The sequence below is a fragment of the Mastigoproctus giganteus genome, chromosome 3 (genome assembly GCF_048544385.1).
Source record: "Mastigoproctus giganteus isolate SK-2022 chromosome 3, ASM4854438v1, whole genome shotgun sequence".
Classification (NCBI taxonomy): Eukaryota; Metazoa; Arthropoda; class Arachnida; order Uropygi; family Thelyphonidae; genus Mastigoproctus; species Mastigoproctus giganteus.
The window spans coordinates 67,717,343-67,743,342 of NC_143577.1; the positions used below are offsets into that span (position 1 = coordinate 67,717,343).

Genomic DNA, 26,000 nt, shown 5'->3' on the forward strand with positions numbered 1-26,000 from the left:
CCAAGTGTATAATTTATTTGTGGGTTGCTATTCTCCACAGCTGCCACTTCTCTGACCATTTCTGAAGTCTGTTCAAGTCATTCTGCTTGGATGACTTGAAACTGCTTGGAACTGAACATTAACAACTGTGCCAATCTTTGTCATCTGCAAATTTTAACATCATACCTTCTATCTCTTCACTGATGTTATTTATGAAAATTAGAAAAAAACAGTGGTCCAAGACTCAATCCTTGAGGGACCCCCACTCCTGATGTTACACCATCTGAAAAATATTGATTAATCACAACCCTCTCTCCACTGAGCAGTGAACTAAGTTTGCCACAGTGTGCAGAAGTATCAAACTTTTAGGTTTTACTGCTTTTGCTATATCAATATAATCTTTATTGTTCCAATCAATAGTATAACCAAGGTTAGGGTTGTGTGTGCGCGTGTGTGTGTGTGTGTGTGCGCACGCGCAGAGTCATACCAAGGGTGAGGCAAGAGGCTCTTGCCCCAGATGATAAGCTGAAAGGGGCGCTAAAAAAAGATTAAATAATTGCCAACATTGCCATGATTAACAGTAGGGCACAATTTTTCATTCTTGCCTCAGGTACTAAAATGGCTCGTCACGGCCATGTGTGTGTGTGTGTGTGTGTGTGTGTTATTTGGTTTTTAGGAGCATTAGCAACTAAGGCCATATTGTTCCAGGAATATGTGGTGGTTATTCCCTGACCTTTCCGCATCCTCTGTATTTGGTGGTGACGGGCTCGAACCCCGGTCTAATCAAGAAGCATGTGCTACACACTGCTGCTCCTTCCCACATGGCGTGTGTGTGTGTGTGTGTACATGCACACCTAAAGTGTTAGTATTAGTATTAGTATTAGTAACGGCCGTATGGTGCAAGAAAGCCTATGGCTTATGCTGCACCAGCCAAAAAAAAAAAAAAAAAAAAAAAAATCCGAACAAAACAATGATAAAAACAAAAATTAAATAAATAAATAAATAATAATAATTAATAAATAAATAAAAATAATAAAATGAAATTAAAAATTAAATAAAAAGGAAATTAATCCTATCATCCTATGCGCTTCCCTTACCCGAAAGTACTATCCAGATGACCTTTGAATTTCCCCAAACTGTCGGCCTCTACCACCCATGAAGGCAACTTATTCCAGTAATTTATAACTCGCTGGCTAAAATAAAACTTCCTGCAGTCCAATCTAAACATTTCCCCGCGTAACTTGAATTTATGTCCCCTAGTTCTAGCACCATTTATAATCTTGAAAATTTTGTCCTCATTCATTTTACTGATGCCTCTCAGAGCCTTAAACACCTCAATCAAATCTCCCCTAAGGTGTCTAGTTTCCAAACTCTGCAACCCACATATTCGAAGTCTTTCTTCATACGGACGCCCTTTTGCCGATCTCACCAGGCGAGTTACCCTTCTTTGCACCCTTTCAAGAAGCTCGATGTCTTTCTTTAGGTGCGGTCTCCATACTTGAACACAGTATTCCAAGTGTGGTCTAACATAGGCCTTATATAATGGGATTATCACGTCCCTATCTCTACTTGCAAAAGTTCGATAGATCATCGATAGGACACCATGGGCCTTCCTTGCAACCTGTTTACAATGCTCAGAGAATTTCATGTCTGACCGTATCGTAACACCCAAGTCCCTTTCCTCCAGTACTGGGTTTAGTTGAACTCCACCAAGTGAATAAGTTATTTTGGGATTACTGTTTCCCAGGTGTAATACCTTACACTTTGTTGGATTAAAGCACAGCTGCCATTTTTCTGACCATTCTTGAAGTCTATCTAGGTCTCTCTGAAGAAGCTCAGCTTGACAGTGATCATTAACTACTCTACCAATTTTAACATCATCTGCAAATTTAGACATCACGCCCTCTATCCCTTCATCAATGTCGTTTATGAAAATTAAAAAACAACAGTGGTCCTAATACTGATCCTTGGGGAACCCCACTTCTTACATCAACCCAATCTGAGGAATAGCCATTTATCACAACCCTCTGCCTCCTGCCCTGAAGCCATCCTTCTATCCATCTAAGGATTTTTCCAGTGATTCCAACCTGTTCCAGCTTATAAAGCAACCGCTCATGTGGGACTGAGTCAAAAGCTTTGCTGAAATCTAAATAAACAATGTCGAAATTATTCCCTAAATCCAGCTCATGAGTGACCCTTTCGAAATAGCGAACCAGATTTGTTAAACATGATTTTCCCTTTACAAAACCATGCTGAGTATCCTTGAGAATTTCAATTCGATCCAAATGATCCTGAATTCCACCCTTGATCAATGCCTCCATGATTTTCCCTACTACTGAAGTCAGACTGACAGGTCGATAATTTCCCACTTCACTTTTAGAGCCACCCTTATGTATGGGAGATACATTTGCACTTTTCCAATCCAAGGGAATCTCCCCAGAGTCTAGTGATGCTCGCATAACCAGCCTCAGTGGTTCAATGCACTCGCTTGCCGCCTCTCTCAAGATTATAGGGTATATTCCATCAACTCCAGGAGCCTTACTAGTCTGTAGGCTTGAAAGTTTTTTCATTAAATAATCTTGCGAAATTTCAATATCATTAATTACATATTTTTTAACTTCGCTCCCACAATTTCCCATTGCCACAAAAGGCTTTTCATTTGTAAATATCGATGCAAAATAACTGTTGAGTTCATCTGCAACGGCAGCTGGTGTATTTATTACTATCCCCTTTCCCTTACGTAAAGGTCCGATCTGGTTTGTCCTGCTCTTCTTGGCATTTATATATGTGAAGAATTCTTTATCCCCCCTCTTTGCTCTGTTTGCTAGTGATTTCTCATAAACTGCCTTTACCTGTCGAACCTTTTCTGTGGCTCTATTACACATCACCTTGTAGCTGTTATAGGCTTCAGTACTTTTTATTGCTCTGTAACGTTTTGTTATGAAAGACATTATTTTAAGTAAAATGTAGATTAAAGTATAAATTATAAAACCATTATAAATATATAAGAAATTTTTTAGCAATTTTCTAGCTATGCCACTGCGAGGTAGATGGGATTTGGTACAACAAATAAAGTTTTTTTAAATGATACAACTTTTGAGTCAATGTGTTTTATATTATCTAAAATTATACATTAAGAAATGTTATAGAAATGAGGTGAAATGAAATGTATAATACCTTTTTTAATTTAATATTTTCCTTCTTGAATTTTCACAACATATTTAATTTTTTTGCTTATGGTTTTGATGGCCTAATAATTTTGCATATCGGCTGCTTAGTTTCTGAAATTCTTGATGTGCCTCATCATTCTGAATGAGCAAGAAATCTCGTTCTAGTTCATAAGCATCTAACTGTTCCTAGAAAAATGAAATGAAAATCTGAAATACATGAGGACTAATTTATTTTGGAAAAAATGTTAACTTTATAAATTCCTACTGACTAACTGTAAAAGATTTTTGTCCTTTACTGTTAATTAACTTGTTTTTGTGATTATATAATTGTTTAATTATAACTAAGAAGTTTTTTTTAACAAATTTGTTTTGTTATTCTCCAAATATAATTAAATGTTAGTCTAAATGCTTGATAAAAATAAAACAAATGAGGATGGTCTGGTCTTCCCTTCCCTCATAAGTGAAATAAGAACCATGGGAAAAATATAAAATCTCAGGGAATAACAGAAGACTGGATCTTATGAAGTTCACTTGAGAGCAGTGGGGTTGACGAACACTGGAATGAATTATCTTCCCAATGAGTCAGGCTAAATTCAAAACAGAAGTGGATGCTTACCTTGTGAGAATGAGAATAGTACGAATATTACATTTTATTTTATCATTTTTTTTAGTTGATGCAGAAAAAGTGCTTCCTCGCATCATTTGCTTCCATACTAATACTGATACTAAATCAAACGCGTGATTAATTTTTAAATTTTTTATACATTAAAAAATTTTTTTTTTTTCACTGGGATCACTATTTTTAATAAACAAAAAAATGGGGAGTGCTAAGGGAGAATTCTAGAAGGTACTAAGCTTTTTATATCAACAAAGAGGGAGTGTTAAAGGTTTATATCAAAATGGATGTCAGATGAACTGATGGGCTTAATATTAAAGAAGAAAAATGACAGAGGATGATTATACATTGTCAGAACACAGAATTCTATGGTAAGTATAAATTAGTTCATAGTCAGGTTAACCAGGCTTGTGATTCTGATAACATACGTGTCTCAATGATGTCCATTTCCACTTGCAGTCTACCAAACGGCATGCACTTTTTCTGACAAAATCTCAGTTATCGGATGATTCAACTACTGATCATCTCAGTTGCCAAAATTATTCGCCGCATGATTCCTTTCGCCTCAAAGTGGTACCTGCGCATGTGTCTGTTCCGATATCCCCTGTCAGAGATTTGGTAAGTTGGAATCTTCTCTGTTCTCCCAACTCCACTAATCACTTGGAGCTCTTTGACTTCCTCTCTTTGAAACTTGACTTTCTCCAGTCCAACTTTCCTAATGGTGAGGTAAATTTCCTTGGTGATTTTAATGTTCACAACTCCAGCTGGCTTCCATTTTCTAGTCACACCGAACCAGCTGGTCGAGATGCTGAGGCTTTTGCAATTACTAATGGTAGATGGCTCTGTCTTCTAACTTCTCCACTAATGCTGGTGTTCCCCAAGGTTCAGTTCTTTCTCTCACTCTCTTCCTCTTGTATATTAATGACATCGATAATGATATTCTTGTATATTAATGACCTTCTTCCATTGACCGGAAATCCTATCCATAGTTTTGCTGATGATCACACATTGCATTCCACCTTCCAGTTTGAGAAACCTTGCCCTTCTCAAACAGCTTCAACTTCTTGAATATTCACTACTAAGTCCTTAAATGCTGATCTACAGGTAATTCTCCAGTGAAGCAAAGGTAACTTAGTTGATTTCAATCCCCTTCTAAAACTCAGTCTTGTTTTATATCTTGCAAAAAAGGATTCTTCTGCTCCTATGCTTATCTTTGGTGACACTCTGATTTTGAGGCAAAATGATATATCTCTTTTGGGGATTACCCTGACTTCTAATCCCCCTTGGCACAAGCACATTTCAAATATTGCTTCCTCTGCATCTTAAAAACTTGATTTTCTCCTTCGCTTTCGGCATTACTTTTCTTCCAAATAGCTGTTCACTCTATATAAATCACAAATCCACCCTACCATGGAATATTGTTCCCACATCTAGGGCGGTGGAACCCAAACCTTTCTCAGTTTTCTAGATTCCATTCAGAAGAGGGCAGTTAGTTTAATTAATGACTCCTCTCTAACAGTCTCTCACTCACTGTCTCACAGATGTAGTGTGTTTCTGCTGTATGCCTTTCTACAGATACTGCCATGGCACTGTTCTTCTGAATTGACTTCTATAATTCCCGCTTTCTCTTTCAAAACAGTCTTGAACACATGCTGCCACCAGCCAACATCCATTTACTGTCCAACTTCAAACTCACAGAACCACCTTTTCATCTTTCTCGTTTATTCACTCAACTGCCGTTTTCTGGAACAACCTTCCTTCATACGTATTTCCTGAAAAATTACAGTCTACAGAAGTTCAAGTCTAATGTCAACAAATATCTTCTTTCGTCTTCTCAACCTCCAACCTTGCACAACTATACTAAGTACTATAGGTTCTAATACCTCTCGGGTTTGGGGGGTTTCATAAAACAAAAAAATACTAATAATAATACTGGTAATTATTATTGTAGGTAAAAGGAGCAGAAATTGAGGCTGTGAAATGATTGATTATGTCACAAAAAGTGAAAATCTGTGGTTCTGTCTCAATGCTGGAATTATTACCATTTCGACATCAGAACACCACTGATTAAAAAACAATACTCTGCACTGTAGAAAAATCAAGAAAAGGAACTCAATCAATATAATCACACATTGAGGGCATTCATGAGAACTAGAGCTGAGAGAGATATCTTTGAGAAGGATGTTGAATGTTGATTTTTCATTATTTCCCTACAAAATCCAAGTGAGACACAACCAACAGTGATAAATGTACATCTGTGGAGATGGGCCTGAATTATAAGTGAATGATGGAATGGGATGAGGATTGAATAAACAGTGTACGGACAAAGTGCAGTTTCTACATGGAAAGTTCACTGAATCTGTAGAATTGGAAATTTTGGCGTTCTTTCACCTCAAATAATGATGAAATAACCTTTGTAGCCGGCCGACCGGGCTAGCCGAGTGGGTAAAGTACTTGCCCGGCAACCCAAAGGTCGCGGGTTCGATTCCCGCCTCGGGCTTGGATCAAAGTACTCCAAAAACCTTGGGAGGTGCAATATGGCCACAGAAGCCGATGCGCCAACAACTACCAAATCAAACCTTTGTAGCCTGAAATGCGCTGCTTGGTATACTTTGTACGCCAAAGTGCTACTATGGTTTGCAGATGAGAATGAAAAATCTTGACAACACAGAATGGTACCAAGATATCATTAAAATGTTTTAAAGAAGCTTGATGCAACAAAAAAGTGCAACACTATTAACATCACACAATGGCACTACTAAAATAAATTTTGGGAAATGGATCATTTATAAAGAGATTTCTTCTGGGCTTATCACTCTTCCCAAATCTAAACTGCTTAGATTTTTTCATGTAGAGCTACAATTAAACTCATATCCAGCATGATCACCATTACATATCCAGTATGGTCACCTTTGAGGTGATCATACTCGATATGTAATGTTGCAGAAATGAAATTTCTTCTCCCTTGCAGTGTGAAACAATAGTGTACCTATCTTCTGCCATTAATAAATGAACTTTTGAACCACTGGTATCTTTGCAATACATCAGTTAGGAAGCACTATTTGTGTTTCTTACAATTCAGGTGGTATTTATCTGTAATGTTATTCATATTAACTATTAGCAGAATCTGTTGAATGCTAATAATTAAATTAACTAAGACATATGTAGAGGTGTTTAGAGAATCTAAGTCATATTCTTGGAACAATTAAAGAGCAATTACATTATTGAAAATTGGAAATTAGTAAACAGATTAAAATGGTCACAAACTGTCTATATATGATTCATGTTACTGGTGAATATCCCGGCAAAAAAATCCAGACAACTCTAATGCACAAAGCATCAGAGACTACATCTATCAGACTGGTTCCTCCTAAACCAAATGCAGCCCAAGTACTACACCTTGATGTTGACTAGAATAGCTTTTGTCACCAATAAAATCTACAGGAAAGATCTCTTAGCAACTTGCTCACATTGCACAAGTTGGTAAGAGTAATGGTGTGTTAAATTCCTTACCACCAGCTAATCTGTGTGTGTGTGTGTGTGTGTGTGTGTGTGTGTGTGTGTGTGCACACACATGTGCTATTTTCATATGCAAGACTTATGAGCTTATGTAGTAGAAATTTAGTGATACCAGACTGGCCTAGTTAATATTGTTGAACATAGTCCACATAAACAACCATCTTTATGAAGAGTATTCTGCTTTGCAATAAATGCCTGCCAGCTGTGCTTTATGCAGTAAGTACTGGGATAACACTCTGTATTCGCCTGATGAGTGCTATGACCTATGCTGAAAAGTAATAGTAGTAGTATTAGCAAATGATGCAAGAAAGTAAGCGTATACAGCATCATAAAAAAAAAAAAAATCTTATTATCCAATAGTTTGTTTAGTTCTTCCTTGAATTCAATCCAGCAATCCACTTCCACAACACCAGACAGAAGTTTGTTCCAACAATCAGCCACCCAGTGGCCAAAGGCAAAATTTACATATCTATTCCACATCCTCAATCTGAATTTATGCCTGTCACGTGCATAGTCTGAGTAAGAGGAAGAATTCCATCAGCATTTAGTTTGCTCAATCTATTCAAAGCTTTAAACATCTCAATCAGATTGTCTCACAGGTGCCTAGTCTCCAGATGCTGCAATTTTCACAGCCGAAGTCTTTCTTTTAAGAGCATTTGTTTGTTCCCTCACCAATCTCATTGCCCTTCTCTGTACCCACTCTAGAAGATCTATATCTTTCCTAAAATGAGGCCCTCATTTTAGGAAGGATATAGATCTTGTACTCAAGATGTGGCCTGGCTGTTGCCTTATACAATGGAATAGCCACTTCCTTATCCGTGCTAGCAAAATTCCTGTATATTATTGACAAAACCCCATGTGCTGTCCTAGCCACAGCATACTGCTCACAGAACTTCATATCTGATTATGCAATTATCCCCCACCCCAGGTCTTTTTCATTTTCCACTACTCTGAGTGTAGTATCACAGTTCATACTGAGTGTGGCATCACACAGTTCATATTGAGTCTAGCATCACACAGTTCATACATCTACTATCATATGCAGTATATTTTATTTGTCAATGTTAAACCTCAATCGTGATTTCTCAGCCCAACTGCCTAATTTTTCTAGATCTCAATGTAGTAGTATCAGTGGTGATCTGTGAATATTTCAACAATGGGCTCACAGTTTTGCCAACTTTTTATTCTTTTTTTTTTTTTTTTTTTTAACAACTAGGGAAATATAATGGTAAAAATGATAAAATTTTAATTTTGTGAATAAAAAATAATATGAAATACTTCGTTATGTTGTTATTTGGTTTTTAGAAGCATTAGCAACTAAGGCCATATTGCTCCGAGGATATGCGGTGGTCATTCCCTGACCTTTCTGCATCCTCCGTATTTGGTGGTCACGAGCTCGAACTCCGGTCTAATCAAGAAGCGTGTGCTACACACTGCTGCTCCTGGCCACCTGGCTACGGAGGCGCCACGAAATATTTCCCATATCACAAATAACATAAAGGACTATCACAAAACATTCTGGAATGTAAAAATGAATATTACATAAAAAAACAAACTATTCTAAAAAAGGTACACAAAAATCACATATTACAGAAAAAAATTACACAAATATTCAAGAAAAATTTATCCTAAAAATTGCCATATAGAATTTACTTTATTAATATTTGTTGTCGATCTGTTTTGCTCAATAGCTGAGAGATGATTACAGAGGAAAGATCTGATGTAAAATTTACTTTGAATCCAGATCAAGAAGCAATGGTTTTCCATTTATATTTATGGTCATCATATCTGCAATGGGTTTAATTGTCAGAGATGTTCTTTTTATTGTTGCAATATTATTCATTATGCTGAAAGCTTGCTCAGCTTCAGCACTGCTAATTGCAATGGTTTCAAGAGTATTTCTGGCTTTTTTAATTGAAAAGGGAATATCAATTGATTTTAAAGATAAACCGTCTTCGACAAAATCTCTAAAATCATTAATTTTTATTTCATATTTTATTAGAAAACAAATTTCTTATTCATTTTTCACCCTCTTGCCATGGAGACAAAAGTTCTTCCATATGGAAGAACTTTAAATATATGGGTGGCATATGTTTAAAATTTCTTTCAATTATTCGATGTCCATGATATCATTATTTTCTTCATTTAATTTTAAATTACACTGTTGCATCAATAACCGATCCTTTAAGGATAAAACAATGCAGTTTAATTATTTGTCATGAGGTAATTTTTTAAATGTGTGCTTACTTTCGATTTTGATTTCTTCAAATTCTTTCGACTTCAACATGCTCTCAATTTCAGCTTCATAATTTTTTAAATTAGCAATAGCACTGATAGTTCAAATAATTAATTTATCTGCTTTTACTATAGTGATGCTGCGACTTTGTAAAGCTTCTGAAAGATAAGAGAGCTCCTGCAGGATGTCAATCATTAGTGTTATATCGTTAAGAAATTCCAGATTTAAAAGTCAGTTTAATAATCCCGAATATTTAACTTCTGATTCAAAATGCTTGCACAAAGCAGGATAACTTTCCAAAACTGCAATTGCTGTCCACAAGCTACAAGCTACCCATCATGGCCCGAACGTATAATTGATCTTTATAGTTTCCACATCAGGTTCTTTAGCAACAATCCTTAACTCACTCTGGTTTTTTGGAGATTGGTGATATAATGCATACAGTTTTTTAAAAATTATTTCCTGTATGCCATTATATTTTGGAACATTTTCTTTACTGTGAAGGTTTCGATTCAGTTTCAAAATCTGCCAATATTTCATTTTTGGAAAGTTTATTTAATGTCTTAATTGCCCTAATTCCCCTCGACATCGCTACCATCACTAGTTCCTTGTATACTTCCAAAATGTCAAAATCACTAGGATATTCAGCTACTGTAACCATGTAAACACAGACAGGAGAAATTTACTGAAAGGCATGGATCACTCACTTCTCCGAAAAACAGATGACTGTTTACCGGAGTAAAGGGGAACCACAGGCTATTATTTGTGTCAGGAATATGCCTCGATCTTCTGATGGAAAACATATTGACTAGTGCAATTTCTCAGTATGTGGGATAAGTGGCTGCATAGATTTTATGGGCACCACTAACACTGTGGAACAGCAATCCCTTTAACCATTAATTCATGCTTTTCAACTGCTAAAATTACCTAAAGGCCAGAAGTTGGAACAATGCATACAAAGTTAAGTCTCTCGTAATTCTTTTGTTATATGCAAATTTTCATTGTTCCATGAAAACTATTTTAAATATAATTACCAACAGGAATTCAAAAAAAATTTGCTATAAAGAAGTTTGTTAAACAGCGATCTAATTAAATCAAAAATGAAGCAATTTTAAAATACATAACAGTTTGAGTGTGTCCTTAAAATGCTGTGCCGGGGACCCCGCTCACTCCACCGTAGTTCTGGCACTGGATACTCAATAATTGAATTCAGGATTTAATTTATAAAATAAATGATCATTTCAAATTTTCAAAAAAAATTTGAGGATTCAAAAGGGCTCAAATTTTCAAAAAAAAAAAAAAATAAATAAATAAATAAATAACAATAAATAAATAAAATAAATAAATAAATAACAAGGGGCTGTCACGAACTTACTATACTCACCACCGAGCAGCATACCATAATTAACCCTCCTGCCAACCTTCATATGATCTGCAAACTTAGATTTTAAGACTGATTCAAAGTGAGGAAAGGGAGTTGTAGAATAGATTGTGTGGAAATTTGCCTTTAGCCAGCAGGTAGTTGATTGTTGGAACAGACTTCCATCTCTTGTTGTGGAAGTTGACAGTTTAAATAAACATAATGCTGAACTTGACAAGCATTTGGAGTGATGGGTGAAATGGGTGTGGTTTTTTTTTTTTTTTTTTTTTTTTTGGCTGATGCTGCATAAGCTTGCTTTCTTGCATTGTATGCCTCCGCTAATGCTAATATCATAAATAAATACAGAAAACAACAAAATGGGCGCAGTGCCAAACCCTTCCCCACTGAAAACATTATTCCACGAAGAGCAACATCTATTAATAACAACGCTCTGTCTTTCTTCACTCAACCATCCCTTTATCCATAGCAGTAAATTGCCCTTAATATCACACTACTTCAATTTGTACAAAAGTCTATTATGTGCAACAGTATCAAAACTCTTTCCTGAAATCCAAAGTATATGATATGATATGAAATCCAAAGTATATGATATTAAAATTATTTTTTGCACCCAGTTCCTTTATGACCACATAAAATCCAATCAAATGTCAGACAAGACTGCCCCTTTATAAATTCTTGCTGTAACTGAACCTACACTCCTGTCTAGATGGTATGATTCTGCATTACTTCTTTAACCAGTGACTCCATTATTTTCCCTGGAACAGAAGTTAAGCTAACCCATCTGTAATTACTTATGTCACTCTTTCATCCCCCTTTGTGAATTGGAGATATAGTCGCACATCTTCAGTCCATGGGGACTTCCCCAGAATTTAAGAATGCCATCATAATTATGGCTAAGGGACTGATTACCTCCTTTGCTGCCTCCCTTAATATTACTGGATAGATCTCATCCACCCAAGGCGCCTTTCTTACATTTAACTTCAGTAATTTCTCTTCCACTTTCCTCTCAGTTATTACAAAATCTTTTAGCTCACTAGTAGAGTTTGATAAACTCCTCTAAAGAATTCCTCATGTGTGAATGTAGATGCAAAGTACTTATTCAGCTTGTCAGCAATCTGAGCAGGATCATCAACAATTGAATCATCAACAATTGAACCATCAACATCAAGTGTACCCATGTGATTCCTCCCCTTTCCTCTAGTGTTTATATAAGGAAAGATTTCTTTGATATTTTTCTTTGCATCCTTTGCCAAAGAGTTCTCATAATCTGCCTTAGCTTGCCCAACATCCTTGTGACTTGATTGTAGAATAGTTTATATCTACCATAGGCTTCTGTATCACCTGATAATTTATATGCATCCCATGCATTTTTCGTCTCTGCAGTAAGTATCTCATTAGTTCATCTGACATCCATTTTGGTCTAAGCCTTGAACAGTATTTCTTAGTTGGTATGAAAAGCCTAGTAGCTTCTATGAGTATTTCCCTGAATGCTTCCCATTTCGAATTTGCTGATGGTAACAGCATCAGTTGGTCCCGATCTATGAAATTTAAAAACTGAGACCACTGTAAATGCCTTTACAAAAGCAAAAACTCTTCCCTTCCCTTTACCTTGATGGTAGTTACATCTTTAAGTAAACACATAAATATACTGTGTGCCACCTAATGGTTCTTTTATCTGCAAACTTCTAATGCATGAATAATCACTGCTGATAATCAGATCAAGGGTATTACTTCCTCTTGTTGCCTCTCTAACATGCTTCTGTACAAAACAGCCATCTAAGATCTCCACACAAGTCTTGCTAGACCCACAAGATCCTGTCAATATCTGGGAAGTTAAAACCTCCTCCATTCTGATTTACTGGCCCACTATATTTGTCTGTACAGTCATTTGTTGTAGTCATAAGAATAATTAGGCCTATAACACACTTCTATTCTCATTTTTGCTTTCCCATTGCTTATGTCACACATGTCAAACTGACTCAACATCACACTGCCCTTCCACATCAACTGAATGCACTACCTTAGATTTTGTGCGCTCCTTAACTAAGAGCATAGCCAGCCCTCTTATCCTGTCTGTCCTTTCTGTACACACTGTACTCCCCATATTCAAATTCTGAGTAATATTGTTGTGCATGTTAAATTTACTCTAATGTTATAACTAGTGTACCAATTAGTTAATTCTGATGTGAGCTCCTGACTACTGGCTGATGGAACAATTGTAACATTGAGCAATATGGCCTTAGTTGCTAATGCTCTAGGAGCATTAGCAACTAAGGCCATATTGCTCCGGGGATATGCGGTGGTCATTCCCTGACTTTTCTGCATCCTCTGTATTTGGTGGTCACGAGCTTGAACCCCGGTCTAATCAAGAAGCGTGTGCTATGCACTGCTGCTCCTGCCCACCTGGCTATGGAGGCGTCACACATTTAACTGAACATGTTTATCATTAACAGAAGCAATCCAAATTTAAAAGGGTGATATTACATTCCTTTTATGGGTAAATAACCAATAAATTTTCTGAGACTACAATAATCTAAACTAGAAAATGACTGGTGAAGCCTGGTTCCACCAGCAATTCAACACTCAGTTACCCGAGCACAAAGTAACTGACTTTAATATTTCCCAAGTATGGTATACACTTTTGATCTACATCAGTAATTATTATGGATCTGTGTTCATGCAAAATATGTACTATGTATTTGCCTCTGTTAATATTGTACGTTAAACATGAGACATAAACCCATTTCATCCTTTTTGGTTCAACAGTCTTTGAAATCTGACTCCTTTGTCACATGCTGCTAATTCACTGAACCCTGTGAGATGGCAAATGGTTCTCAATATGCATTGTATTGTCTAACTTAAACTATCAATGTTTTTGCCAGGTGTTTAAAACACAAACATGCCACTGTGTTTTCCGTAATTTTTCTGCAAGGTTCAAGTAGTAGTAGTAGTAGTAGCAGTAGTGGCACATGATGCAAGAAAGCAAGTGTAGGAGCTTATGCAGCATCAGCCAAAAAAAAAAAAAAAAAAAACACACCATTCCCTCCAAATGCCTGTCCAGTTCCTCCTTAAATTTATTTAACCTATCAACTTCCACAACGACAGATGGAAGTTTGTTCCAGCAATTAACCACCCGCTGGCTAAAGGCAAATTTCCGCACATCTATTCTACATCTGTCCTTTCTTAATTTGAACTTATGTCCCTGTAGGTTCGTAATCTGAACAAGTGGAAGGATCCCATCAGAATTCAGCGTGCTCAACCCATTCAAGGCCTTATAGACCTCAATCAGATCACCGCGCAGGTGCCTAGTCTCCAGCCAATGCAATTTGCAGAACTTAAGCCTCTCTTGGTAAGAGTATCCCTTCATTCCCCTCACCAATCGTGTTGCTCTTCTCTGTACACGCTCAAGCAAATCTACATCCTTCCTAAAATGAGGCCTCCAGACCTGTACGCAGTACTCAAGGCGTGGCCTGACCATTGCCTTATACAGAGGGACAATCACCTCCTTTTCCCTGCTAGCAAAATTCCTATATATCATTGACAAAACCACATGACCTGCCCTAGCAGCCTGTCTGCATTGCTCAGAAAACTTCATATCTGACTGCACAATTACTCCCAGGTCTTTTTCATTTTCTACCACCTTAAGTGTAGTACCACACAGTTGGTACGTTTCTCTGGGGTTACTTCTACCCATATGCAGTACTTTGCATTTGTCAAGGTTGAACTTCAGTTGCCACTTCTTAGCCCATCTGCCCAATTTATCTAGATCCTGTTGCAGTAGCACACTGCCATTACTGTCATTTACAACCCTGCCAACCTTTGTGTCATCTGCAAACTTCGACATTAAGCCTGATATACCTTCATCAATATCATTGATAAATACACAAAACAACAGTGGACCCAACACCGAACCCTGTGGGACTCCACTAATAACATTAGTCCACGAAGAGCTGTGATCATCATTCAAACAACTGAATCAAAAGATCACAATAAAAAAAGTAAAGAGCACGATTTATTAATTCCCTCATTTAACATAAAATAAAATATTTCTTTTACATTCGTGGGATAAATCCCATGCGTGCAGTCTGGTGTTTGGAGTCCATCTGTTAAACAGGTTTAGTATAGTTCGTTAGCTTATTTTGAATTTAACCAGCGATTTTTGGAAGTTATGACTCCCGGTGTTGGCGTCAATATTGTTGAACTAGCTGCCATATTGCAGTTGGTAAGAAATAGCGCAACATATATATATATACACCTCGAACTGATAGCGTAAGGTATAAAGTAAAACTAGATAGCATAATACGAAGCACTGTAGCGTAATACAAAGCACTGCAGCGTAATACAAAGCACTGTATTAGGAATCTGTTAGCTTATTATAGTATTATCAATACCACTTCAAAAATATTATTAATCTTATTAAATTTCATTGTTAATTAAACTGCACTTAAACAGAAATCATGACCTAGACTAGATCTGCGAAGCAAAGATCACAGACTAGCGAGAGTGCTGTGACTCGGCAGAAATGAAGGGAGCGATTCTCCAATGCATCACAGTCTCAAAAAATGTGCGAAATGTGAAATGTTTGCCGACCTTTCTAAACCAGGACATGATCTAGCCAAGGAGGATGCCTTTGTTTGTGTGCTAGGTGTGTAGAGTGTCAAGAAATTAGGCGCCAACTCAGCATTCTGATGGGTGTCTATGAGAGCTTGAGGTGAAGGGTAAATGCACTCGAAGAAATTAATATGAGGGGCCCATCAAGTTCTCAGCTGCACAGCTCAATGATAGAGCTCACTTATGTGCATCAGGCAACACAGAGGCAATCTCCAACGCAGAATGCGCTGGTCACAAAGGAACTAGTTATTGTTGGTGACTTTATTGTCAGGGAATATACTGTGCAAGAAGGACAGTTGGAACAGGACCAGGGTATATATGTCTGCAGAGGCAAAATTTGATGATGTTGTAGAGCAGATATCATCTTTTAAGGGCACAAAAGGTGATATTGTTGTACATGTTGGAACTAATGATATTAAGAGTAAGAGATCTGCAGATTTACTCAACAAGGACAGGTCAATGTTGAAAAAAAGTCGTGAGTTAGGGTTGAATGTTAAAGTGTCCAGACATGATAGGAGGGAGAATATTATGAGAGCCTTGTTGATCAATTCGGGTCTGGAGGATTGTGCAAGGCTCAAGGGGTAGAATTTTTTTCAGCCTCATATGTGCTTGCTGACAGGAGAGACTGCTTCTACAAGGATGGGGTACACTTAAATAGAGAGGGTGCAAGAATATTTGCTGATGCTATCGAGGCAGTGTTAGGTGGCTCGGAAAACTGCTAGCTTGGGGGGGGGGTATGATACACAGACTAAAAGGTTGAGAGTAGCCGCAGGCAGAGGCAAAAGTGATCCTTGCACTGCTTCTATTAGAATGAGCAGCAGCCTGGAAAGCAAGGTAATAGAGACTTCCAGGACTGCTGGGAGTCATAGTGGAACAAGTAAATACATGGGCTGTGTTAGGGTAACTAAGAGTAGGAACAGGTGCATGTATACTTGCATGTACACCAACGCTAGGAGTATAGTTAATAAATTTGATGAGCTTGAAGTGCTCGTCAAGATATATAAGGCAGATATTGTTGGGATATCAGAGACGTGGTATCTCACTGATATAAGCAGTGTAGAATTGGAATTTGGGGAGTACAACGTGTACAGGAAGGGAGGAGGGGTTATGCTGTTAGTTAAGAAACACAAAATCTAAGGAAGTGCATTCAATTGATGTTGGTGGACAATGCAATGTTGAGTCTGTTTGGTGGGACAAAAGCACTAACGAATCTGATGAATATAATGAGCAATGGTGCAGAGAAATAGTGGGTCAGTAAATCAGAAAGTCTTATAATCAGGGATTTTAACTTTTCAGATATTGACTGGTACTTGTGGATTGGTCACTTGCACACTAGCAAGACTTTCGTGGATTTATTGGATGACTGTTTTCTACAGCAACATGTTCGAGAGGCAACCCGAGGGAGTAATACCCTTGATCAGATTATCAGCAGTGATTATTCATGCATAAGAATTTGCAGATAAAGGAACCACTGGATGACAGTGATCACACTGTACTGATGTAGGAATTACTTAAAGATGTAACTACCATCAATGCTAAAGGGAAGGGCATTTGCTTTCGTAAAGGTGACTACATGGGTCTCAGACAGTTTTTAAATTCTGTACAGTGGGATCAACTGATGATGTTACCAATGTTGAATTCTAATTGGGAAGCCTTCAGAGAATTAATTTTGGAGGCACAGTTAAGAAACACTGTTCAAGGTTTAGGCCTAAATGGAGGTCAGACGAATTAATGAGACATGTGGCAGAGAAGAAAAATGTATGGGATGCATATAAAGTATCAAGTGACACAGAAGCCTATTGCAGATATAAACTAGTCTGTAATCAAGTCACAAAGGAGGTTAGGCAAATGAAGGTAGATTATGAGAAATCTTTGGCAAAGGATGCAAAGAAAAACAGCAAAGAGTTCTTTACTTATGGAAACTCTAGAAGGGAAGGGATAAATCAGACTGGACCACTTAACATAGATGGGATAATGCAGTGGTTTTCAACTGGGGTGCTGCAACAACATTCCAGGGGTGCCATGTAATTTGGGTTTAAGTTACTTAAACTTATTTTTTTTAAAATTTATATATTTATTTAATTATAAAAAGGTATATGGTATCTTTTTAATTTTGTGTATTTATAATTGATGTTTATTTAGTACCTCCATATAAAGAATAAAATTCAAATTATACATATACAGTGAAACTTCCCTTTAACGGACAGCCATGGGGAACGAAAATGTGTCCATTAGAGAGAAGTGTCCGCTAACAAGAAGTCTGAGGGAGAAAAAAAAAAAGAAAAAAAAAGAAAGAAAAATCGTTAAACGTTTAATGTAAAATTAAATTAAATTATATACAGATTTAGCACAATATTTTTGTAAATAATATACATACAATTGTGCTATGCATATTATGACTTTATCTTAAGAAAAATACATACAGTAATCACTTATTTTCTTCTGCACCTTCTTCCGGCTGATAATTTTGTTTTCAACATTTGTTTTGAGTGAAGAAACCATCGAAAGTCCTTCAGTAAGATACTTCAACGGCGAAAAACATTTTTAAACGATTGATTTGTCTGAGCGCTTCTTCTATTTTCATTGGTGGTTCGTCGTTAATATGTTCTTCGACATAATGACCTCCTTCCATTTCTTCATCCTCATGAGGAACTTCTTGAAAAATATCAATGATAATGTCGTTGATATCTATAGCACCATCTTCTGTAGTGAGGTTCGAGTCTATATCTTTGTAGCCAGGGTCACTTGTAGCTGAAGTATCGTACATTATCAATAGATGAAGTTCTTGTTCTTCTTGGTGCTCCACATTGCTGTTCACAACTTCAATTTTTGCGTTTGAGAAGCCAGACTTTACAAAACAGTTGACGACAGTTTGTTTTCTAATTGCGTTTACTGAAGAGGAAATCCATTGAATCGCATCTAGGATGCTGATTTTCTTTGCAAGGTCACTCGCACATGTTACATCATTCATGTTTGCAATGAGATGTCTTAAAACACGTTTTCTGTAGTGAAGTTTAAAATTTTTTATTATCCCTTGATTCAAGGGCTGACACTCTGCAGATGTGTTTGGTAGCAGAAAAACGATTTGAATGTTGGACAATTCAATGTGCGGGTGAGATGCAGCATTATCCACGAAAAGAATAATTTTTCTGTTTTGATGAATCGTGTGTCATCCACGCTTTTTTATTAGACTTCCAGTCAACATTCAAGATTCAACTTTATGCCCTTGAAACAACGAGGATTTTGTGATTTTCCTATAACAAGAGGTTGTTCAAAGTCTCCCAGCATATTTGTACACAATAGTACAGTCAAGCGTTCCTTAGAAATTTTTCCGCCCTGGCACTTCTCGTTTTTTAGACTCATTGTTTTTTCAGGAAGAGCTTTAAAAAACAACCCTGTTTCGTCACAGTTGTAAATATCCTTAGCTTCAAAATCACGACATAAATCTTCCAATTTGACGGTCTACTCTGTTACAACCCCAGTATCAACAGATCCACCTTCACCACTTACTGTTTTCAAAGAAATTTTATGCCGAGTTTTGAACTTGTCTAGCCATCCCACAGAAGCTTTGAACTCATTTACTCCCATAGATTTTGCAACCTCCAAAGCCTTTTTCCCTAATAATAGGCCCATTAATGGGAATTTTTTAGCACGTGCGTGACAAAACCACTCGTATGTAACATTGTCAATTTGAAGTCCAACAGTTTTCCAACAGAATGATTTTTGAACTTGATCATTTCCGTGTTGCCAAAATTGTTTGAGCAGTTAATTTTTTTCTTTAGGATGTCGCTTACCTGCGCCTTCCCGATTTTGAATTTTGCAGCGAGATTGCGAACACTATTTTTTTGCCGATCATATGCATTAATTAGTTCGACTTTATCTTTTAAAGTTAAATGTTTACGAGAAGACATTGTGCACTTCACACGACACTGAACAAAACTGAAAACTCAAAAGATGAAAGGCCGACCAAATCCCCCCCCCCCCATACACACACCGAATTCATCAGAAGTTTTTACACGTGCCTTAAAATTCTTGAAAAAGGGTTTAGAACCGTGATGTAAACCTTGATAAAATTCAGAGAATCGGAAATAGAAAATAAACACACGATTGAGGCAATACGTGGAAGAAACATTCCTAGAAAAAGGGCCGTGAGCTCGCCCGCTGTCCGTTATGGGGAGATCAAATTAAGTGCAAATCTAAACGAAACAGTGCAGATTGCCTGTCTGCATCCGTTACAGAGAATGTCCGCTAGACAGAAGCTGCAAACACGTTAAAACCAATGGAGGTGAGTTGGGGAATTTGAAAATGTCCGTTGTAGAGAGATGTCCGTTAACGAGAGGTGTCCGTTAGGAGCAGTTTCACTGTATATACAGTATATGTATAATTTGTATTATGAATTGTAATTTTGTTTATAGATATATTATTGTAATAACTATCATATAACATATATATATATCTTATATACATATAATATCAAATATAGTATCAATCAGTTAAAAAGAGTGGAAATTTATAAATTATAACACACACACAGTATGTATATATATATATATATATATATACACAGAGAGAGAGAGAATCAGATCTAATGGGAAGAAAATTGAGTAGGAGCGCCACAAAATAAAATAAATTACTTCGGGATGCTGTTATTAAAAAAAGGTTGAAAACCACTGGGTTAACTATTGGTGATCATGCTCAGGTAGCTGATAAACTGAATGAGTATTTTGCATCTACATTCACATGAGGAGTTATTCAATAAGGAGAGGCAGAAGTTTATAAAACACTAACAGGGAGCTAAGTGTAATAACACAGAACAAAGGGGAGGAGAAATTAGCATTAGCAGAGGCATTTGATGCAAGAAAGCAAGCTTATGAAGCTTCAGGCAAAAAAAACCCTTCCCATTTTCACCCATCCATTTCGCTCCAAATGTTTGTCTTGTTCTGCCATAAATTTATTTAGGCTATCAACTTCCACAACAAAAGATGGAAGTCTATTCCATCTATCAACTGCCTGCTGGCTAAAGGCAAATTTCTGCACATCTATTCAACAACTGTATTTCCTCAATTTGAATTTGAGTCCCTCAGATTTTTAATCTGAGCAAGAGGAAGAATCCCATCAGCATTCAGCTTGCTCAAGCCATTCAATGCCTTATACACCTCAATCAGATCACCTTGCAGGTGCCTACTCTCCAGGCACTGCAATTTGCAAAACTAAGCCTTTCTTGGTAAGAGCACCCCTTTGTTCCCCTCACCAATCTTGTTGCCCTTCTTTGTACTTGTCTAGCAACTCTACATCCTACCTAAAATGAGGCCACCAGACCTGTACACAGTACTCTAGGTGTGGGTTGACCATTGCCTTGTATAACGGGATAATCACCTTCCTGTCACTGCTAGCAAAATTCGTATATATCATTGACAAGGCGCCATGACCTGCCCTGGTAGCCCGTCTGCACTGCTCAGCAAATATTCGACTGCACAATAACCCCCAGGTCTTTTTCACTTTCCACTTCCCTGAGTGTAGTACCACACAGATGGTACATTTATCTTCAGTTATTGCTACCCATATGCAGTACTTTGTATTTGTCAATTATTTCAGTTGCCACTTCTCAGCCAATTTGCCCAACTTATCTAGATCCAGTTGGAGTAGCATACTGTCTTTACTGTCATTAACAACCCTGCCAACCGTTGTATCTGCAAACTTGGACATTAAACCTGATATACCTTCATCAATATCATTGATAAATATACAAAACAACAATGGGCCCAACACCGAACCCTGGGGAACTCCACTAATAACATTTGCCCATGAAGAGCAGTTTCCATTGATTACCACTCTCTGTCTTCTTCCATTCAACCATCCTTTTATCCAATGCAGCAACTTACCCTTACTAACCCCAGGGGCTCACATCTGGTGAGTATGGGCTTGGCACACCCATGGTCCTGAGCTGGATATCATCATTCTTCTCTTCCTTGGTGATTCCCTTCTACTTCTCTCTCTCTCTCTCTCTCTCTCTCTCTCTCTCTCTCTCTCTGGGTAATCCAGAATTTTTTTTTTTTTTTTTTGGCTGCTGCAGCAAAAGCCTCAGGCTTCCTTGCACCATATGGCTAATGATAATAATAAATAATAATAATGCCATATCTCTCCAATTTGTACAGTAGTCTTCCATGTGCAACAGTATCAAAAGCTTTCCTGAAATCCAAGTATATGATATCAAAATTATTTTTGGCATTCGGTTCCTCTGTGATCACATTATAGTATCCAATCTCATCCCTTTAACAAACCCAAGCTGTGTCTTAACTATTACTCCAGTCTTGTCTAGATGATCCTGCAATGTTTCTTTAACCAATGATTCCATTATTTTCCCTGAAACACAAGTTAAACTAACAGGTCTATAGTTACTTGTGTCACCTTTTGAACCCTCTTTGTGAATTGGTGATACAGTTGCACACCTCCAGTCCGCTGAGTCCAAGGAAGCTCTCATAATTATGGCTAAGGGTTTGCTTACTTCCTTTGATCTATCCTTTACTGGATAGATTCCATCCACCCCATGTGCCTTTTTTATGTTTAAATTCAACAATTTCTCCTACACTTTGCTCTCAGTTATTACAAAATCACTTAGCTCCCTGTTAAAGTTTGATAAACCTTTGGCATTCCCCTCATTGAATAACTCCTAATGCGTGAATGTAGATGCAAAATACTCATTCAGTTTATCAGCTACCTGAGCATGATCATCAATAGTCAACCCATCTATGTTAAGTGGTCCAATGTGATTCATCCCTTTCCTTCTAGAGTTTATATAAGTAAAGAACTCTTTGCTGTTTTTCTTTGCATCCTTTGCAAAGGATTTCTCCTATTCTGTCTTCACCTGCCTAACTTCCTTTGTGACTTGATTACAGACTACTTTATATCTGCCATAGGCTTCTGTGTCACCTGATACTTTATATGCATCCCATACATTTTTCTCCTCTGCCATGAGCCTGATTAGTTCATCTGACATCCATTTAGGCCTAAACCTGAACAGTATTTCTTATTTGAAATGAAAAGCCTAGTAGCCTCCAAAATTAAGTCCCCGAAGGCTTCCCATTTAGAATTCAACATTGGTAACATTATCAGTTGATCCCACTGTACGGAATTTAAAAACTGTCTGAGACCCACCTTTATGAAAGCAATATCCCTCCCCTTTAGCCTTGATGGTAGTTGCATCTTTAAGTAATTCCCACATCAGTACATTGTGACCACTGACACCCAGTGGTTCTTTTGCCTGCAAATTCTTAATGCATCAATAATCTCTGCTGATAATCAGATCAAGAGTATTACTCCCTCTGGTTGCCTCTCGAACATGCTGCTGCTGTAGAAAACTCATCCAATAAAGCCACAAAAGTCTTGCTAGTGTGCAAGTGACAAGTTCCAGTCGATATCAGGAAAGTTAAAATCCCCCATTATAAGACATTATGATTTACTGGCCCACTCTATTTCTCTGCACAAATGCTCATTTTACTCATCAGATTCATTAGGCCTATAACACACACTTACTCTCATTTTTCCATTCCCAGTGCTTATGTCACAACAAACAGACTCAACATTGCATTGTCCACCAACATCAAATGGATGCACTTCCGTTGATTTTATGTGTTTCTTAACTAACAGCATAACCCCTCCTCCCTTCCTTCAAATTGTTGAAGTTAAACATAAAAAAGGCACCTGGGGTGGACGGGATCTATCCAGTTATATTAAAGTAGGCAGCAAAGGGAGTAAGCAAACTCTTAGCCATAATTATGAGAGTTTCATTGGACTCAGGGGCGGTTCCCATGGATTGGAAGTGTGCAAATGTACCACCAATTCACGAAGGGGGTTAAAAAGGTGAACAAGTAACTATAGACCTGTTAGTTTAACTTGTGTTCCAGGGAATAATGGAATCACTGGTTAAAGAAGCATTAGTTGAGCAAGCTGAATGCTGATGTGATTCTTCCTCTCACTCAGATTAAGAACCTGAGGGGATACAGATTCAAACTGAGGAAAGACAGTTGTAGAACAGATGTGCAGAAATTTTCCTTTAGCCAGTTGATTGGTGGAACAGACTTCCCATAGGCTATCAATTTCCACAACCAAGTTGTGGAAATTGATAGCCTAAATAAATTTAAGGATGAGCTGGACAGGCATTTGGAATAAATTGAGGGGTAAAATGGGAGATTTTTTTTTTTTTTTTTTTTTTGGCTAATGCTGCATAATTTTGTTTTCTTGTATCGTATGCCAATGCTAATGCTAATATAGCATAATACGTTTGGTGAATAAAAACTTTGAGATTAAAAATTAAAATACATCAATCAGAGTTAAATATATCACTGGCCTTTTATAAGCTTAGTTTAATAAATATGTGGAAAATTCCATAGTATCATGTGGACACCTAATTAAAATTCAATGCAATTATACTGAAAGTATCTAATAGATAATTAGGCTACTTTATCAAATACTTCCTTTTATTGTACTCTAGGGGAAGAACTACATGACAAGTTTGGAAAATATAGTAATGCAAACAGAAAACAGCAAAATTATAAGGAACTTTCACTATCTGATGTAAGTATGTGAAAATTCTAAAATGTATAAAAATATTCACACTACAAACTGAAAAAAGTATTTAAATTATGGTCATATTCACATAAACTTCAACAATAGAAAATTTAAAAACTAAAATGGTGTAACTCTAATCAAATTCCTTGACAAAAGCTTTCAACAGATTATATATTCTCTTTATGAACCTGAATTTGACCTGCTTTGATTGATTCCTAGCTACATTGGGATTAGGGAAAAGTTTTGTTGATGCTGCAGCCAAATCAACAATTTCCACAAATAACCTAGCCTGCTGCTAGTCCCTTATACAGGCAAATTATACATAATATGACAAATTCCCAATGGTATGGATAGATCCACATATTCTACTTTCATACTTTATAATTATCACAAAAAACGTTTCACATGCCATACGTTAGTTTGTACTCGAGCCACTGCTTATGGCTCTCACTGTGCATTATATCATGTGGATATTCACACAGGTGCCCGGGAAAGCTGTTTCAATTTCTTTCAATTAAATATATGATACTTCCTTCACTTTAGATAAACTTCCAAATTCTGAAGATTAGGTGAGAGTTTATTCCAAGTCAACCACTCTCTGAAAGGAAAATATTTAGGCATCTAGTTTACAACTATTCCCTCTCAATTTAAATTTAGGTTCCCTTGTGTATGTCACATGACTAAGTGTAAAAATTCCCTCAAAAATCTGTTTATTCAACTCTTTTGAGGCCCTAAACACCTCAATCAAGTCTCCCCCCACAGATGCCTGGTTCTCAAAAAACTGCAGCTTACAAAACTCAAGACTCTTAATAAGAATACCCCATTTATTTAATTAACCAATCTCATTGCTCTTCTTAGTATCTTCTCCATATATTCATTCAGCTTTTGTAACACTTTACTTATTTCTTCCTGGAACTCAATAAAATAAACAAAAAACACATTACTTACAACTGTAATATACAGTAAACATTTTTGTTTATTTCCTTTACTTTAATAAAAAATTTTATTACAAAATGTATTTCATATTTCTGCTGTGATTAATACACTGCAGAGAGGATAACTTACAGAGGATATACCTTATACACTGGTGTGCAAAACTTAAGGACCAACACTATTTCTAAAGGTTACAACTACAAAATATTTACTTAAGGTACTCTTTACTGATGAGAGTAGATTCGGTCTCAGGAGCAATTCTGGACGTCAGCTAATCTGGTGAGAGGTTGGCACATGGTATCACCCCACAAACTTTACTGAAAGGGATCGATATGATGGTTGAGGTGTTTTTGTCTGGGGAGGCGTTATCCTGGATGGACGTACACAACTCCAGATACTGGAAGGCGGTACTGTAATCGGTGCACACTACTGTACTGAGGTAATCCTTCCACATGTGTATCTATTCCGAAGTGCCATTGGCCCCTGAGTTCATGTTTATGGATGATAACACCACACCAGGTGGCACTGACAGAGGACTGGACGATGTTACTGCAAGAACTTATCAACAACATTGTTCTAAGTATGGACAGGCGGTGCAAAGCTAGCATTGACATTAGGGTGGCCATATTTCCTATTGAAGGACCACCTCTTTCCTTTGTTTCATTTTTGGCAGCCAGTGCATGTTGCCATTTTTGAATAAAGTCTCTCTGTACTGTTTTGTTTCCATTATTGTGTTGGTGTTGTTTCCTTCATCATTTCTGTACCTCACGAGGTTCCTTTGGTATGATTTTCCTATATCCAGGCCACTCCTATGAGAACCTACAGATGAAAACCTGACTGGTCCTTAAATTTTGCACACCAGTGTATATGCATTTGGTGGATACAGAGCTGTGAGTAATGACAGGAAGATGGGGGATGGAGGATTGTTCAAATAGCACTAGTAATCCAGATCCATTAGGGAGTAATCAGTTGGGTATGAAATATGGG

General features: G+C 37.2%; 1 protein-coding gene across 1 annotated transcript in view; it reads right to left on the reverse strand.

Annotated features, from left to right (window-relative positions):
• Positions 1–3,200: 3,200 nt before the first annotated feature.
• LOC150088061 (uncharacterized) overlaps positions 3,201–26,000 on the reverse strand; it is a 309,524-nt gene continuing 286,724 nt past the window's right edge. The window contains exon 12 of the mRNA XM_090369999.1: positions 3,201–3,335. Coding sequence (XP_090226125.1) covers positions 3,201–3,335 — 135 coding nt within the window. The remainder of the gene's footprint in view (positions 3,336–26,000) is intronic.